At 28.9% G+C, this 16,521-nt stretch overlaps 1 protein-coding gene across 1 annotated transcript in view; it reads right to left on the reverse strand.

The window, feature by feature from the left end:
• LOC135954314 (uncharacterized) overlaps nt 1-15,702 on the reverse strand; it is a 30,214-nt gene extending 14,512 nt beyond the window's left edge. Inside the window, exon 1 of the mRNA XM_065504431.1 lies at nt 15,634-15,702. Coding sequence (XP_065360503.1) covers nt 15,634-15,669 — 36 coding nt within the window. The 5' untranslated portion in view covers nt 15,670-15,702. The remainder of the gene's footprint in view (nt 1-15,633) is intronic.
• Between the last annotated feature and the right edge of the window lie 819 nt (nt 15,703-16,521).

Below are 16,521 nucleotides of genomic sequence, written 5' to 3' on the forward strand. Positions count from 1 at the left end.
AAGATCTACGATTGAAGCTAAAATAAGACTCTATAAAGATCTACGATTGAAGCTAAAATAAGACTCTATAAAGATCTACGATTGAAGCTACACTCAGACTCTATAAAGATCTACGATTGAAGCTAAAATAAGACTCTATAAAGATCTACGATTGAAGCTAAAATAAGACTCTATAAAGATCTACGATTGAAGCTACACTCAGACTCTATAAAGATCTACGATTAAAGCTAAAATAAGACTCTATAAATATCTACGATTGAAGCTAAAATAAGACTCTATAAAGATCTACGATTGAAGCTAAAATAAGACTCTATAAAGATCTACGATTGAAGCTAAAATAAGACTCTATAAATATCTACGATTGAAGCTAAAATAAGACTCTATAAAGATATACGATTGAAGCTAAAATAAGACTCTATAAAGATCTACGATTGAAGCTAAAATAAGACTCTATAAAGATCTACGATTGAAGCTAAAATAAGACTCTATAAATATCTACGATTTAAGCTAAAATAAGACACTATAAAGATCTACGATTTAAGCTAAAATAAGACACTATAAAGATCTATGATTAAAGCTAAACCAAACTTCCAAGAAGACACACGATTGAAGCTAAATTAAGACTCTAAGGCCCGTTTTCTCAATGTATCGACAAACTGCCTGTTACTAAATGTCGACATAAATTTATTAGGCCGATAAACTGTCCGTTAACAATTTTGTTTTTCTCAATATACCGACAAAAAAAGATTATTTTCAGTTGGCAATACCTCTCAAAATAGATGTGAAAGTTGGGAACCCTGCCTTCAATTGACAACATGTTTACATAAATCAGCTGTTTAACGTGGCCATCGACAGCTGGAATCTTTTGAAATATTCATTATCCTCAATGTCTGCCAGGTAGTTAGGCCTGGCATGATAACATTTTTCAGCATTCACTTGGAACTCATGCTCTTCGTGTTCATCCTCCATCAAATTAATGTTAATTCCTCTATTAAACTTTTGTTTTTATAAAATCTATTTAATTTCGTTTACAAAATACAAACACATACAAACTATGAACAGCAGTCAGCTGATTGAATTTATCTGTACGATAAATACATAATTGGCAGATGAGGTCGGGTTAGCTTTGCGACAGAATAGAAGCAAATGAGACATTGAGAAAACCAAATTTCTTTAATCTGCAGTTTTTCGTTGGAAAAAAAGATAATCACCTAATGAGAAAACGGCCCTAAGAAGACCTATGATTGAAGCTAAACCAATCTTTCAAGAAGACATACGATTGAAGCTAAACTAAGACTCTAAGAAGACCTATGATTGAAGCTAAACCATGCTTCCCAGAAGACATACTATTGAAGTAAATTTAAGACTCCAAGAAGTCCCACGATTGAAGCTAAACTAAGACTCCAAAAGTCCCATGATTGAAGCTAACCTAAGACTAGAAGAAAACCTACTAATCAAGCTAAACCAAGACTCTAAGAAGAGCTAGGATTGAAGCTAAACCAAGACTCTTAAAAGACCTACAATTAAATTTAAACTAAGATTATTTAAACCTTCAAATGTTTCCTATGATTAGAAAACTTCACCAAATACCTACGTTTTATAATAGCGTAACAAATTAAGTAAACTTTTGCTACCGAATCTTGGGCTAGTTCGGCTGTATAACAAATAATGAATGACAAAGCTAATTATCACTTATGGCTAAAGATTTTTTTTTTCAAAAATACTGTTGGTACACCTGATACTGATTTCAAAGATATAACCATGAAACTTTAACATGGAGTATACACCATAAGATTTACATACTTTTATAAGAAAAAATCTAAAAGAAATATGTGTGTAAAGAGAGAGTTAACAAGAAGATGATGAGATTTTAAAATATATATTTTTTCTTTTCATTTTCTGTGCGTATTTTTTTTTAGTTTTTTTTTTTTTTTTTTGGTTGCTTCATGTTGTTACCAACAAACTTTAACCAATCAAGCAGAAGTAAGCCGTTATATTTAAGGTTGTTGACCCATATACTCATGTGTATACATTATATTTATTTATAAAACAATAGGAAAATATGTTAAAATTTAGATGAAAAACTTGAATTCAAATAAGTTATTAATTTTGCTTTAAAATAAGTATTAATTCTTAAATAATAACTAAAAAAATCTTAAAACTTTGCTAAATTTACACAAAACAAATCTCACAGTTTTGTTCTAACCTCATTTTGTAATGTAAACATTACTTATTTAATCTCTTGATTTTAACATTTCTTTTCATTTCATTCTAATAACAATGAGAGTAAAATTACTCTTAACAAAAGGGTCAAACACGCACAATATAATAACAACAATTGTGTGCTGTTATTGTTATTGCTGTTGTTGTTGTTTTTTTGTTGTATTAAAGAAAATTTAAGTCGTGATAACCTTAAGCTTGAAACAATTTAACAGAATGTAAGGAAATATGGTTAAAGATTAACTTTAAGATATTTTTTGTGCATGCAAAACACGTTTATAAACTTATACACATACAATCATTTCTTGAGAAGCACAACAAAACAGTTAGCGGGCTTTAAAGTGTTTTTTTTCTTTTTTTTTGAAAACGTGGTAACATTCTTAAAACTTCAGTCAATACGCCTGCACCCAAAGTGAGCACAGCTACACAAGCACACACTTGTTTTAAAATGAAATTTATCTGGAAGATTTGGAATTGAGGTCTGCTTAAGAGCAACAGTTTGTGAGAATTGTGGTCATATTTAAACTAAGTTTAAAGTGAGATAAAAGTGTACAACCACACAAACGTGAGTAAGAGAAAAGTTTAACATACAAAGTTTAACTTACAAAGCAAATTTACCAAAAATCTTCCTCAATATGAAATATAATGGAAAAGTGTAATTATAATAACACTTATTCATCTGTTAAAAAAATATTCTATTAAATATTACACATTAACCAAAAAGTAAATTTTCTCCATTTCTTTTTGGTACAGTGTATTTTACGCATCCCTGATTTCTTTAGTAACTTCAAGGCATCATCATCAGCTTAAATTGAAATTAAACAATAGTCATAAATCTCAAATGTTTAAAACAACAACCAGACACCAAAATAATTGAAAAATTTAAAACAAAAAACCCCAAATACCTAACGGCGTTTCTGAAGAAATTTAAAGCGAGAGTTTATGTTAAACTTGAACATAAACCCACGAATAGATGACTAACTAACCATAACTCATATTCATGGGAGCAGCTTGCAGCTCATCATAAAATCTAAACTCCGAGCTACAACAAATCTATCATAGCTTTTGCATTAGTATCACTTTTACTGTTTAAATTTTTAAAATGACCAGGTTGTGTGTGGGTGTGGGAATTCAAAAGATTTTACTTTTCTTTTTGGGAGATTTTATGGTGTGAACATAAATAATAAAACAAAAGAATTTAATTTCTTTTTTTTAAAGAAAAAATTTAATCAAATTTCTTTACGTATTTCCAAAAAAAAAAAAACTACTACTGTTCTGATTTTTCATCTTATTAATGGAAAAAAGAAAGTTTTATATAAATTATTATTTTAACCAATTGACATTTTTAACAAAAATCATTAACAAAAGATTTTTGGAAATCATTAAGTTAAACTGTTGGTTAACCTACCTTGAGTTTACATCTAAAATTTAAGCTAAACTAGGACTCTAAAGAGACCTGTGATTGAAGCTAAACTAAGACTCTTTAAACACAAAGATTGAAGCTAAACTAGGTCTCTTTAAAGACCTGCGATTGAAGCTAAACTAAGACTTTATAAAGATCTAACATTTAAGCTAAACTAGGACTCTAAAAAGACCTGCGATTGAAGCTAAACCAAGCTCCCAAGAAGACATACGATTGAAGCTAATTTAAAACTCTAAGAAGATCTACGATTGAAGCTAATATAAGACTCTAAGAAGACTTATGATTGAAGCTAAACCATGCTTCCAAGAACACACACGATTGAAGCTAAACTAAGACTCTTTAAAGACAAAGATTGAGGCTAAACTAGGACTCTAAAAAGACCTGCGATTGAAGCTAAACTAAGACTTTATAAAGGCCTTACATTTAAGCTAAACTAGGACTTTAAAAAAACTTGCGATTGATGCTAAACTAAGACTTTTTAAAGACAAGGATTAAAGCTAAACTAAGACTATAAATATCTACGATGGAAGCTAAACTAGGACTCTAAAAAGATCTGCGATTGAATCTAAAGTAAAACTTTATAAAACTTTAAGCTAAAATAAGACTCTAAAAAGACCTGTGATTGAAGCTAAACTAATAGTCTTTAAAGGCAAAGATTGAAGCTAAACTAAGACTATAAATATCTACAATTGCAGCTAAACTAGGTCTTTAAAAAGACCTTCGATTAAAGCTAAACTAAGACTCTATAAAGATCTATGATCGAAACTAAAATAATACTCTACAAAGACAACGATTGAAGCTAAACTTAGACTCTTTAATGATCTAAAATTGAAGCTAAACTAAGACTATTAAAAGATGTGCGATCTTTCTCCTACTTATTTTTGTAAACGACCTACTACCTCAAACTTCCAACCCTATCTATTCTTTTGCAGATGACAGCAACATTCGCATTCATATTCATTCAATTACAGACCTAACCTGGCCGAGATTGGGGCAATAAGGCAAAACATGAATGATTCCCTTAATCGGGACCTTGTGACAATATCTGAATAGGGTCGCTTTCAACGCTCGCAAAACTCAGTGTTGCATGTTGACACAAAAACGAACGACAGACCATGTCGCTTCATCTGTATTTATGGTGGTGTAACTATGGAATCAGAAGTTCTTGATGTTCTGGGCATGTGTTGTCCGCTGCACTAAACTCAAGAGTCGAAAGAAGCATTCAAGTGTATCGGTTTTCTGAAACAGTGTAAGAATTACTGCACTCCATCTGATCTCCGCACTAGTTACACCACCTATATCCCACCTAAAATGGAATACAACTTCCATGTATGGGCCGGAACTTCAAAGTCTAGCTTCTCGACCGCGTACAGGAGAGGGTGAAGGTGATTATTGGTGACAGTAGTGTATTCAACTCTATTGATTCGCTGCAGCACCGACACAATGTGAGCTGCGTTTCACTGTGCTATCGGTAGAATAACGGAATGTGTTCGGTTGACATTAGGGAACTTGTTTTTGATACGTAAATTTTTACTTAATACAAGTTTTTCATCAAGAAAACAAACCCTTGTGATTGATTGGCCAGGGGACCGCATAACACACAACAGGGAAAATTCGTTCTTTAGCCGTACTATCCGTATATGGAACAAACTTCCCGCTGAAGCCTTTCCTGTCATTTTCAATGTAGGAAAGTTCAAAACGAATGTCCACAAACACTACTCCCTCTTTCCTCCCTTCCATAACCAATTTTCCTAGTTCGAACAAAATGCTTTGCATGAGTAGTGGTCATATCCTGAGTGCAGGTCCAAGAAGAAAAAATTATAAAGATCTACGATTGAAGCTAAACTAAGACTCCATAAGGATCTACGATTGAAGCTAAATTAAGGATCTACGATTGAAGCTAAATTAAGACTCTATAAAGATCTACGATTGAAGCTAAAATAAGACTCCATAAGGATGTACGATTAAAGCTAAACTGAGACTCTATAAAGATCTACGATTGAAGCTAAATTAAGAATATATAAAGATAAACGATTGAAGCTAAACTGAGACTCTAAAAAGATCTACGATTGAAGCTAAATTAAGACTCTATAAAGATCTAAGATTGAAGCACAATTAAGACTCCAAAAAGATCTAAAAAAAACTCAAAAATATCTTCGATTAACTCGAAACTAATGCTTCAAATACTTAAGATTGCAGTTAAATAAGACTCCATAAGATCTACGATTAAATCAAAACTCCACTCCATATAGAGCTATGATTAAAGCTTAATCAAGCTTCCACAAATACTTAAGAATGCAGTTAAACTAAGACTCTAAATAGATTTACGATTGAAGCTAAACTAAGACTTGAAAGGAGTCAAGGTTACTTCTAAACTAAGATTCTAAAAAGAGCTACTATTCAAGCTAAACTAAGGCTTTAAATAGAGCCACGAGATGACCTGCGATTGAAGCTAAAGTAAGACTTTAGAAAAGCTTAATTATCTTTAAATTTGGCATAAAAATGCTTATTTTTTCCACATATTTTATTATATTGTAGTTACAATAAAAGTAAATAAGTATTAAACATTCCTAAAGAGAAAGAGATTAAATTTAAGATTAAATTTGACAATTTGCATTCCTATCATTACAAACAAATGTCAATTAAATTTCTTTTAAAACAATAGAAAGTTAGGAAAAAAACACTAACATCCTCAGTACTTTTCGCCAAAACAAATCATGTCCAAACAATTAAGATTTTTATCTTTATTTTTTTTATTTCTTAGATAAATGTTTAAATTCTTTTTATGTCAGTCAGTGTTACTATAACCTGTCACAAAATTCCCAAAAACACTCACATAAAAATGAGAGTAAAAACCTAATATATAAAAAAAGACAAATTCTATGACTGATTCAATATGTAAATCAAAAGAAAACAAATTTATTTAAATTGTTTTTTTTTTTTTTTGTTCATAAAAAAAGTAGGCTAAATATATGCAGAACCTTAAATAAATAACAAAAAAAAATAAAAGGTAAATGCGGTAAAACAAAAATAACGAAAAAGAATTTTTTTTTTTAACAAAAATTTATCAAATGAGAGAGAACCCATCCCAAAATAAATTGTCTTTTTGTAAGACCAACAAAAAAAACTGGATTTTTTTTTTGTTTAACAAATATGTAGCGTTTTTACACGTTTCTTTCGAGATGATTTATACGGTTTAAAATCTTATAAAATGATAAAGGAATTAACATTGTTTTGTTGAAATTATTAAAATATTTTTAAAGAATTTTTTTGTTTAACAATTTTAAGTAAAGAAAAACATTGAAGGAAAACTTTAAAAATCTTCGTTTGAAGCTAAACTAAGACTCTATAAAGATCTACGATTAAAGCTAAACTAAGACTCTATAAAGATCTTCATTTAAGGCTAAACTAAGAATCTACGATTGAAGCTAAATCTATGAATGAAGCTAAACTAAAACTCTATAAAGATCTTCATTTGAAGCTAAATTAAGACTCTATAAAGATCTTCATTTGAGGCTAAACTAAGACTCTATAAAGATCTACGATTGAAGCTAAATTAAGACTCTATAAAAATCTTCGTTTGAAGCTAAACTAAGACTCTATAAAGATCTTCATTTGAAGCTAAATTAAGACTCTATAAAAATATTCATTTGAAGCTAAATTAAGACTCTATAAAAATCTTCGTTTGAAGCTAAACTAAGACTCTATAAAGATCTACGATTAAAGCTAAACTAAGACTCTATAAAGATCTTCATTTAAAGCTAAACTAAGACTCTTTAAAGATCTACGATTGAAGCTAAATTAAGACTCTATAAAGATCTTCATTCGAGGCTAAACTAAGACTCCATAAAGATCTACGATTAAAGCTAAACTAAGAATCTATAAAGATCTTCATTTGAGGCTACACTAAGAATCTACGATTGAAGCTAAATCTATGAATGAAGCTAAACTAAAACTCTATAAAGATCATCATTTGAAGTTAAATTAAGACTCTATAAAGATCTTCATTTGAGGCTAAACTAAGACTCTATAAAGATATAAGATTGAAGCTAAATTAAGACTCTATAAAAATCTTCGTTTGAAGCTAAACTAAGACTCTATAAAGATCTTCATTTGAAGCTAAATTAAGACTCTATAAAAATCTTCATTTGAAGCTAAACTAAGACTCTTTAAAGATCTACGATTGAAGCTAAATTAAGACTCTATAAAAATCTTCGTTTGAAGCTAAACTAAGACTCTATAAAGATCTACGATTAAAGCTAAACTAAGACTCTATAAAGATCTTCATTTGAAGCTAAACTAAGACTCTATAAAGATCTACGATTGAAGCTAAATTAAGACTCTATCTAAGACTCTATAAAGATCTACGATTGAAGCTAAATTAAGACTCTATAAAAATCTTCGTTTGAAGCTAAACTAAGACTCTATACAGATCTACGATTAAAGCTAAACTAAGACTCTATAAAGATCTTCATTTGAAGCTAAACTAAGACTCTTTAAAGATCTACGATTGAAGCTAAATTAAGATCTTCATTTGAGGCTAAACTAAGACTCTATAAAGATCTACGATTGAAGCTAAATTAAGACTCTATAAAAATCTTCATTTGAGGCTAAACTAAGATTCTATAAAGATCTACGATTAAAGCTAAATTAAGACTCTATAAAGATCTTCATTCGAGGCTAAAGTAAGACTCTATAAAGATCTTCATTTGAAGCTAAACCAACACTCTACAAAGATCTACGATTGAAGCTAAACTAAGACTCTATAAATACTTACGATTGAAGATAAATGAAGACTTTAAAAAGACTCTATAAAGATCTACGATTGAATAAAGATCTACGATTGAATTTCCTAGAGTTTCGATGAGTCCTACTGCTCACAAACGTTTTGAAATTGCTGCTTAAGTAGCTCCCAATGATTTTGCAAGCTCTTGTTGAGTTTTAATAACAATCTTCATGGAGTAATGCCTCCAATTCTTGGTCTTCAAACTTTTTTGGCTGGCCTGGGCAATCTTTGTCTTCCGTGTCTAAATCACTGTTATACAAACTAATTTGTAGAATCCAATTCTCATGTATTGAATTGATATCAATTATTTAGCAGTAAAGGCCTTATAACAAACCTTCAATATTGTTATAAATTTATTAAACTTGTTTATATTTCAAACAATTTTAATTTTAAAGGCCCTCTTTTTGCTCCAAATTTCATTAAAAATTTTATGAGCAACTCTTTTGAATCTAAAAAAAAATAACGGCCTGAATTTCAAACAAAACGCTTACATTTTGTTGTTCTTTAAAATTTATTGATTGTTTACAATACAAAAAAAACAAAGTTAAACAAAACGAAATAACAATAAATTTTCTACTTAAATCCGACAATAAATACATACTCAAAAAGTCGATACACAATTTAACAGAATAATAAAGACAGACCTAATTCAGCCATACTGAGCTGGTGTATAGACATCAGACATGTCAGTGCAGAAGGCCCAACATGTGAATAAAATAATAAAACAGTGGCTACTTATAGAGATTAACCCTTTAGGGCAGTTAAATAAAGATCATGAGTAACTTTGAAAATGTGTGGTAAAAATTGATACTTTGGGGCTTAAAGACAGTTAAATATGATAGAATTATATAGTTTATTTTAATTAAAACACAAAATTTTATAATTTGTGGTTAAAATTAACATATTGTGGATAAACGGGGGTTTAGATATGACATTTTTCAAAACAATATTCCAAGAACTTAACTAATCCCGTAATACACCGTTAATAAAATAAAATTAAATGTCACAACATTAAATTTGTTGAATACCTTCATAAAAGTCTGTGTTAAAAAATAATTGCAACTACAGAACTTTAAGTTTTATTAAGTTGTTTCCTTCTCCTCTAAAGTAATGAAAATGTTAGTTAGGGCCTTTCTATATTAAAGTAGCGATATGTGGTTTTAATTTAAATATGAAATATTTAATATTTTATTTAATTACATTTCACCATGCCTTATAATTGACCAGGTCATAACTGACATTTTCTGGTGACATCGTAGCTATATTTAGGGTCTTAGATTAGCTTCAATTGTAGCTATATTTAGAACCTCAGTTTAGCTTCAATCGTAGATCTTTAGAGAGTCTTAGCATAGCTTTAATCTTTGATCTTTATAGAGTCGTAGTTTTGCTTCAATCGTAGATCTTTATAGAGTCTCTGTTTAGATTCAAACGAAGATCTTGAGAGAGTCTTAGTTTAACTTCAATTGTCGATCTTTATAGAGTCTTAGTTTAACTTCAATTGTAGATCTTTTAGTTTAGCTTTAATCTTTGATCATTAGAGAGTCTTTAATATTTGATCTGTATAGAGTATTAGTTTAGCTTCATTCGTAGATCTTTTTCGAAGAAAAAAATAACGTTGCTCTTTACACTATAATGATCAGTAGATAAGTGAGAACAAATGACATACAAGTTATTGAAAACAAAAACCGGGTTCAAATAATACGCCATGTATTGTAAATTCCACATTTTTAAGTCATACGCCTAATAACAAACACGTTAAGCTTGCTCAGAAATCACGAAGTCTTGTATAAGTAGCCCGAATTGATGATTGATTTTCAAAGTAAATTTTGGATAATTTGGTAGCGTTGTTCAAGCGTCAATCTATTCATGATGATATGCCAGAGTATACTGATCATAAATGTCAAAAGTGACAGCAGTATGACAGTTCGTTTGATAGTTAACCATTTCATATGTTCTATCGGGCTTAAAACAACACCCTTTATAAAAGTTTCAAAATGTTTAACACGAATTTGATCCCTTTATTTATCAAAGTATTCTTTGGTGAATTGGATATGAGATTAAGCACAGCCACAGAACCAAATGTTGTAATTTTCTGCATATAATGGAGTTTGTAGGGTTTGTCTCCATATCCTGCAATTTTGTTTATTAACAAAGCTAAAAAATGAGCCTCATCGCTGAACACAATTTTGCGATAATAGATGACTGATTTTCAAAGCAAATTTTGGATAATTTGATAGCGTTGTTCAAGCTTCAATCAATTCATAATTATTTGCCAGAGTATACTGATCATAAATGTCAAAAGTGACAGCAGTATGACAGTTCGTTTAATAGTTAATCCTTTCGTAAGTTCTATTGGGTTTAAACAACACCGTTAGCAGATGTCACGTAAAAACGTAAGGAAATTCTATTTTAAATAGGTTTAGCTGTTCATTAAGGATACTATACTGTCGGCTAACCCAGCCTTTATAATTATTTCTGGCGGAATTTTAAAAGTTTCCATTGTTTTGCCAGTATTAAGATTCTATAAGTTGAATGCCATGGAATATAGTTTAAAATAAAAGGGTTTTCATTGTTTAGTCACTCATTGTATATTTAGTGGAATTTTTCCAAACGATTTCAATATGGCGCCAAAGCGAAAACAAAAGAGTTAAGAACAAAACTGTTAACAACAACACAGAGTAAACGATTGTAAACAAATTTTAAAAAAAATTATATATTTACTGAACTACAAATCCAACGGAAATACCTTGTAAATGAAACTTATAAAGGAGAACTTAAGCATTTCGAAAATTAAACTTAGAATCTTGTTCTGCGAATACAGCATGAATTAAAATTACAAACATTTTTTTTATAAAAAATTCCTGCCATGTTTGCAAATCTTGAAAAATTTCTGTAATACCTTCTTAAATTATTATAAATTGTGAGCTTAAAACTTTAAACTTCAATAACAAATTGTTTTGTGTAAAACAGCTTCCCTTAAACAAAACTAAAATCCTCTTAAAATTAAAAATAAAAACGCTAAACTTTATGATCGATCATAAAATTTATACAAAAACAAACCAAAAAAAAACAACAAAGAAATTGATCATCATAAAGATCATTAAACAAAACAGAAGAAACAAAAAATAAATAAAATAAAGACAAAACACAACACAACAACACATATTTGAACCTGAACTTGCCACAATTTAAGATACTGGTTTTAAGATACTACTACAATATTTTTTTTTTACTTTGTTTTCCACTAATTTTTAAAAAAAAAAACATGCAAAGTATTTATATTTGTAGTGGTGGCAGTAATGTAAGCAAGTGTGTGTGATAGCAAGTTGCAACTTGGTGGTAAGTTTAACATTGAACAATTTTTATGGGATGCTGTTTGTTTTTTTTTTTGCTGTAGCAGTTGCACGATGTTTTTAAAGTGGGGAGCAAGAGAAAACATGATAAAAAGCTTATTTCCAAGAACCACAAAAAGATATACACACTCACATCTCATGCATACTTACATGTGTATGAGGACAGACACAGGCAAACATGCATTCATGATTGAATTCATACAAACAGACAGAGAGAGATTGTATACAGAGAGGATGATGAAGATGGAGAAGGTGATGACAATACAAATTAGTGTTGCCATACCATTTAACTAAACAAGTTTTCAGGAAAGCTTGGCTTAAATGAAAAATGTAAAAATAATTCATATAAATAAAACTTCTAAACTACTGATTGGATCATTTTAAAAGTTAACACATTAATAGATCAGAAGTTAAGTTTGCTAAATATTGTTTATATAAATTACTAATTAAAACATAATACAAGATATTGGCTTCGAAAGTTAAGGGTAAAAAATACCACTGCAACTTGAAGTAAAAATGCTGTCAAGAAAATAAGTGACGAGTTTTGCTTTACTTCTTTAATTTGAAAAGTGCCGCTGAAGAACACCGATTGTTCACCAAAGCTTATGGTGAATGTTTTCCATCGGTTTCGAGAGATGGTTTGTGATTGTTTGTGCGTTTCAGAAGTGGTGATTGGCCAGGCCAGCCAAAAAAGTTTGAAGACCAATAATTGGAGGCATTACTTCATGAAGATTGTTGTAAAACTCAACCAGAGCTTGCAAAATCATTGGGAGCTATTTAAGCAGCATTTTCAAAACGTTTGCTACCAGCAGGACTCTTCCAAAATCATACCATCCGAATTGAAACCTGCCGGCCTTAAAAGACGATATTGCATGACCAAAAATATGCTTGAATGTTTTAAAAGAAAATCATTTTTGCACCGAATGATTACTTGCGGTGAAAATGGATTCATTACGACAACCCGAAGCGTAAGAGATCGTACGTGAATCGACACCAAAGCCTAATAGCCATGGCGCTAAGGTAATGATCTGTATTTGATGGGTGCAAAAGTGCCAGACCACTACATGGAACCTGTACCGAATGCAACTGAGTCGTTTGAAGAGAGCATTTTCGCGAAAAAAAAAGCCCAGACAGCCAACCAGCCAGCCAGAAGGACGGACAGACGGATATCGTTTAATCGACTAAGAAAGTTTTTCGACTAATTTTTTTGGGCGTTACAAATATAAGCACAAACGCATTATACCCTCCCCACTATGGTAGTTTATAAAAATCGTACTGCCAAAATAGAATACTCAGGCCTGTCACAGAATTCCATTCCGATCGAAAGTGGAATTAATTCCGTAGTTTGCTTCTTCAGAAAAGGTAAAACGAAAATTACTTTCTTAATGAAACCACTTTCAGTTTTTAAAGTGGAAATGATATTTGACTGTAATTATTTGGTTTTCTAAAATTTTTCAATAAATTTCTGTACCAAAACCTTCACATTAGGAAAAATGTTTGGAATTAATGCATTACACGGAATCTGAATAACCTAAAACGAAATCGATCGGAATAAAAACTACGAAATTGAAACGATTCCGAATAAAGTGTGTGACAGACTTGACTGTTCGGTTTTCTCATGAATCCAAATACAGTTTAAGAGACACTAATGGAAGAACATTTGTAGGAAGGTCGATGGGAAAAAGAATGGAACCAAAGTGCACAAACAAGGCCTATCCATTGATATACAATAAGTCTATTTTAGCTCTTACTCAAGTCAAATTAATGACCTCCAAATAAAACATTGACATTTTTTTTTATTGCTTTTAGCGCTTTCATTGAATATATTTATTTGATTTGAATCTAAATTAAAAGAAGACACAATTAAATTACCTATCGATTGATATGCAATATATCTATTTAAGCTTTATTTAAATAAAATTAATGACCCCAAATAGTTTTTAAAAATATTACAAATTTCTAACCTAACCTAACATTAATTTTTTTATTGATTTCAGTGTTTTCAAGGGATTTATTTATTTGCTTTGAAACTATATTAAAAGAAGACACAATTTCCTATCACTTGATATACAATATGTCTGTTAAGGAATTATATAAAGTCAAATTAATGAACACAAAATAAACATTTCGGATGTCTTAGAGATATTGAAATTTTCTGGCTAAAATTTTATTTTTTTGTAGATTATAAGTTTTTCTTGGTATTTATTAATTTGATTTACAAATAAATTTAAAGTAAACACAATTTCCTATCCACTGATATATAATAGGTTTATTTAAACTTTATATCAAATCCAATTAACACTCCCAAATAGACACCTGACACTTTTAAAGATATTGCAATTTTCTGGGTAAAAATTCATAATTTGTTTATGGATTTCATTTTTTTCAAAGAATATATTTATTTGATTTGAAACTAAATTAAAAGTAGATACAATTTCCTATCGATTGATATAAAATAAGTTTATTTTACCTCATACTCAAGTCAAATTAATAAACTCCAAATAGACATAATACGTTTTTTAAAAATATTGAAATGTTCTAACCAAAAATTCGTAATTTTTTATAAATTTTAGTGTTTTTAAGGCATTTATTTATTTGATTTGAAACTAAATTTAAAGTAGACACAATTTCCTAGCCATCAATATACAATAGATCTATTTAAGCTTTATATCAACTTAAATTATTACCCCCAAATAGTTAACTCACATTTTTAATGATATTGCAATTTCGTGGCTAAAAATTCATAATTTGTTTATTGATTTTAATGTTTTCAAGGGATTTATCTATTTGCTTTGAAATTAATTAAAAAAGAGACACAATTTCCTATCGATTGATATATAATAAGTCTATTTTAGAGGTTAATCAAGTCAAATTAATAAACTTCAAATAGACATCATATTTTTTTTTAAAAAACATTGAAATTTTCTAACCAAAAGTTCATATTTTTTTTATTGAGTTTAGTGTTTTCTAGGGATTTATTTATTTGATTTGAAACTAAATTAACCCTTTAATGCACATTGTTGCCAATTGTCTACATTCCAGTTCCAATTAATTTTAGACGAATATAACCTTGATACTAATTCAGATTCGAATTCATAAAAATCAAATGGAGTACGAAAAGTTTCAGTTAAAGAAATTCTAAATCAAACTAAAGCTCAACTAAATATAATAAATAAAAATTAACTAAATGTTTGATAATTTATAGAAAAATAAAAGTAAAAATTATGCATTTAAGGGTTAAAAGTAGACTTAATTTCCTAGCCTTCGCTATAATAGGTATATTTAAGCTTTATATCAAGTTAAATTATAACCCCCAAATAGTTAACTCACATTTTTAAAGATATTGCAATTTTCTGGCTGAAAATTCCTAATTTTTTATTGATTGTAATGTTTTCAACACAAAGTATTAAAAGAAGACTCAATTTCCTATCCATTGATGTACAATACAACTACTTTAGCTTTTTCTCAAGTCAATATTTTTTTATTATTTTCAAAATTTGGAACAAAATTAAATTCCTTAAATAAAGCTTCAATAAACAAAATGTATTATTAATAATAAGGATTATCAATATTTATATTAACAAACTGTTAATATTTTCAAATTCCCTTAATTTATTTTAATAAAATCTGTTTATATTTTAAACTTTAATTTATTATTTATTAGAAAACCAAACTCGTTTCAAAATCTAACTGGCAGCTCTGCTGAACAACTATAATAAATAAAGGAATTTTATTGTATAGAGTTTTACAGCTTCTTTATTTAATTGACTTTATATTATTTTTTTTTATTTTTGAAAATCTTTTTTTTTTGTATTTGTATTTATAACTCTTGCTTGATTGAGGTCACTTACTTTGGTTGTTAAACTTCTCGAGCACCGGTATTCCATTGTGTTTTGAGTTAATTTATTATAGATTTTTTTCAAAAATTTTATAAACAATAAAATAATTTTGTTAAAAAATTTCTTTTATCTATTTTATCTATATTTAATAAATAATAATTTATTTTATATATTTTATACACTTTTTCTTTTGAATTTTTATAAATAATTTGTATTTTATTTAAAAATCTTATTAGTTTTCTTTTAATATTTTGTTTCAATATTTATTTAGCTTATTATTTAATTCTTTTTTATTTATATAATATTTATTTTTTTAATATTTTAAAACTCCCGTAATGTTTCTTGTTAAAGTTCCACCAAAATGTTGTGTTTGTTTAATGAAAAAAATAATAAACCGTTTTACTCGAGAGTTCACCTTAGACTGGCCATCCAAATATTACTTACCATTCCTTTAGCACTTTGTGTTTAACAAAAAAAAGAAAAGAAAAAATTGTTGTTAATACTACAACAAAACTTCTTTGGCTTTTTGTCTTCTTAACACTTCTCTTTAACTCTTTTTTTGTTTGCTTTGCTTCTTTATTTAACGTTTTCTTTTTCATTTCTTTTCAGCTGTTTCTCTTGTTTTTCGTTTTGCTTTTGTTTGTTTGCTTTCTTTTGTTTGATCTTCACTTGCCACACATAATTTAATTTAATTTGTTGTTGTTGTAGTCGTTTAAGCCAAGTTTAAAAATCTGAAAATACACATACGTACACTGTAGAAAATTAAGGTGGATGTTTAAAATGAAATGTTTTTATTAAATTTAGCTTTAATCGTAGATCTTTATATAGGCTATATTTAAATTAAAACTGCGCCCTTATATAATCGTAGTTTAACTTTAATCGTAGGTCTTTATATAGTTT

Source organism: Calliphora vicina, chromosome 3, assembly GCF_958450345.1.
Source record: "Calliphora vicina chromosome 3, idCalVici1.1, whole genome shotgun sequence".
NCBI lineage: Eukaryota > Metazoa > Arthropoda > Insecta > Diptera > Calliphoridae > Calliphora > Calliphora vicina.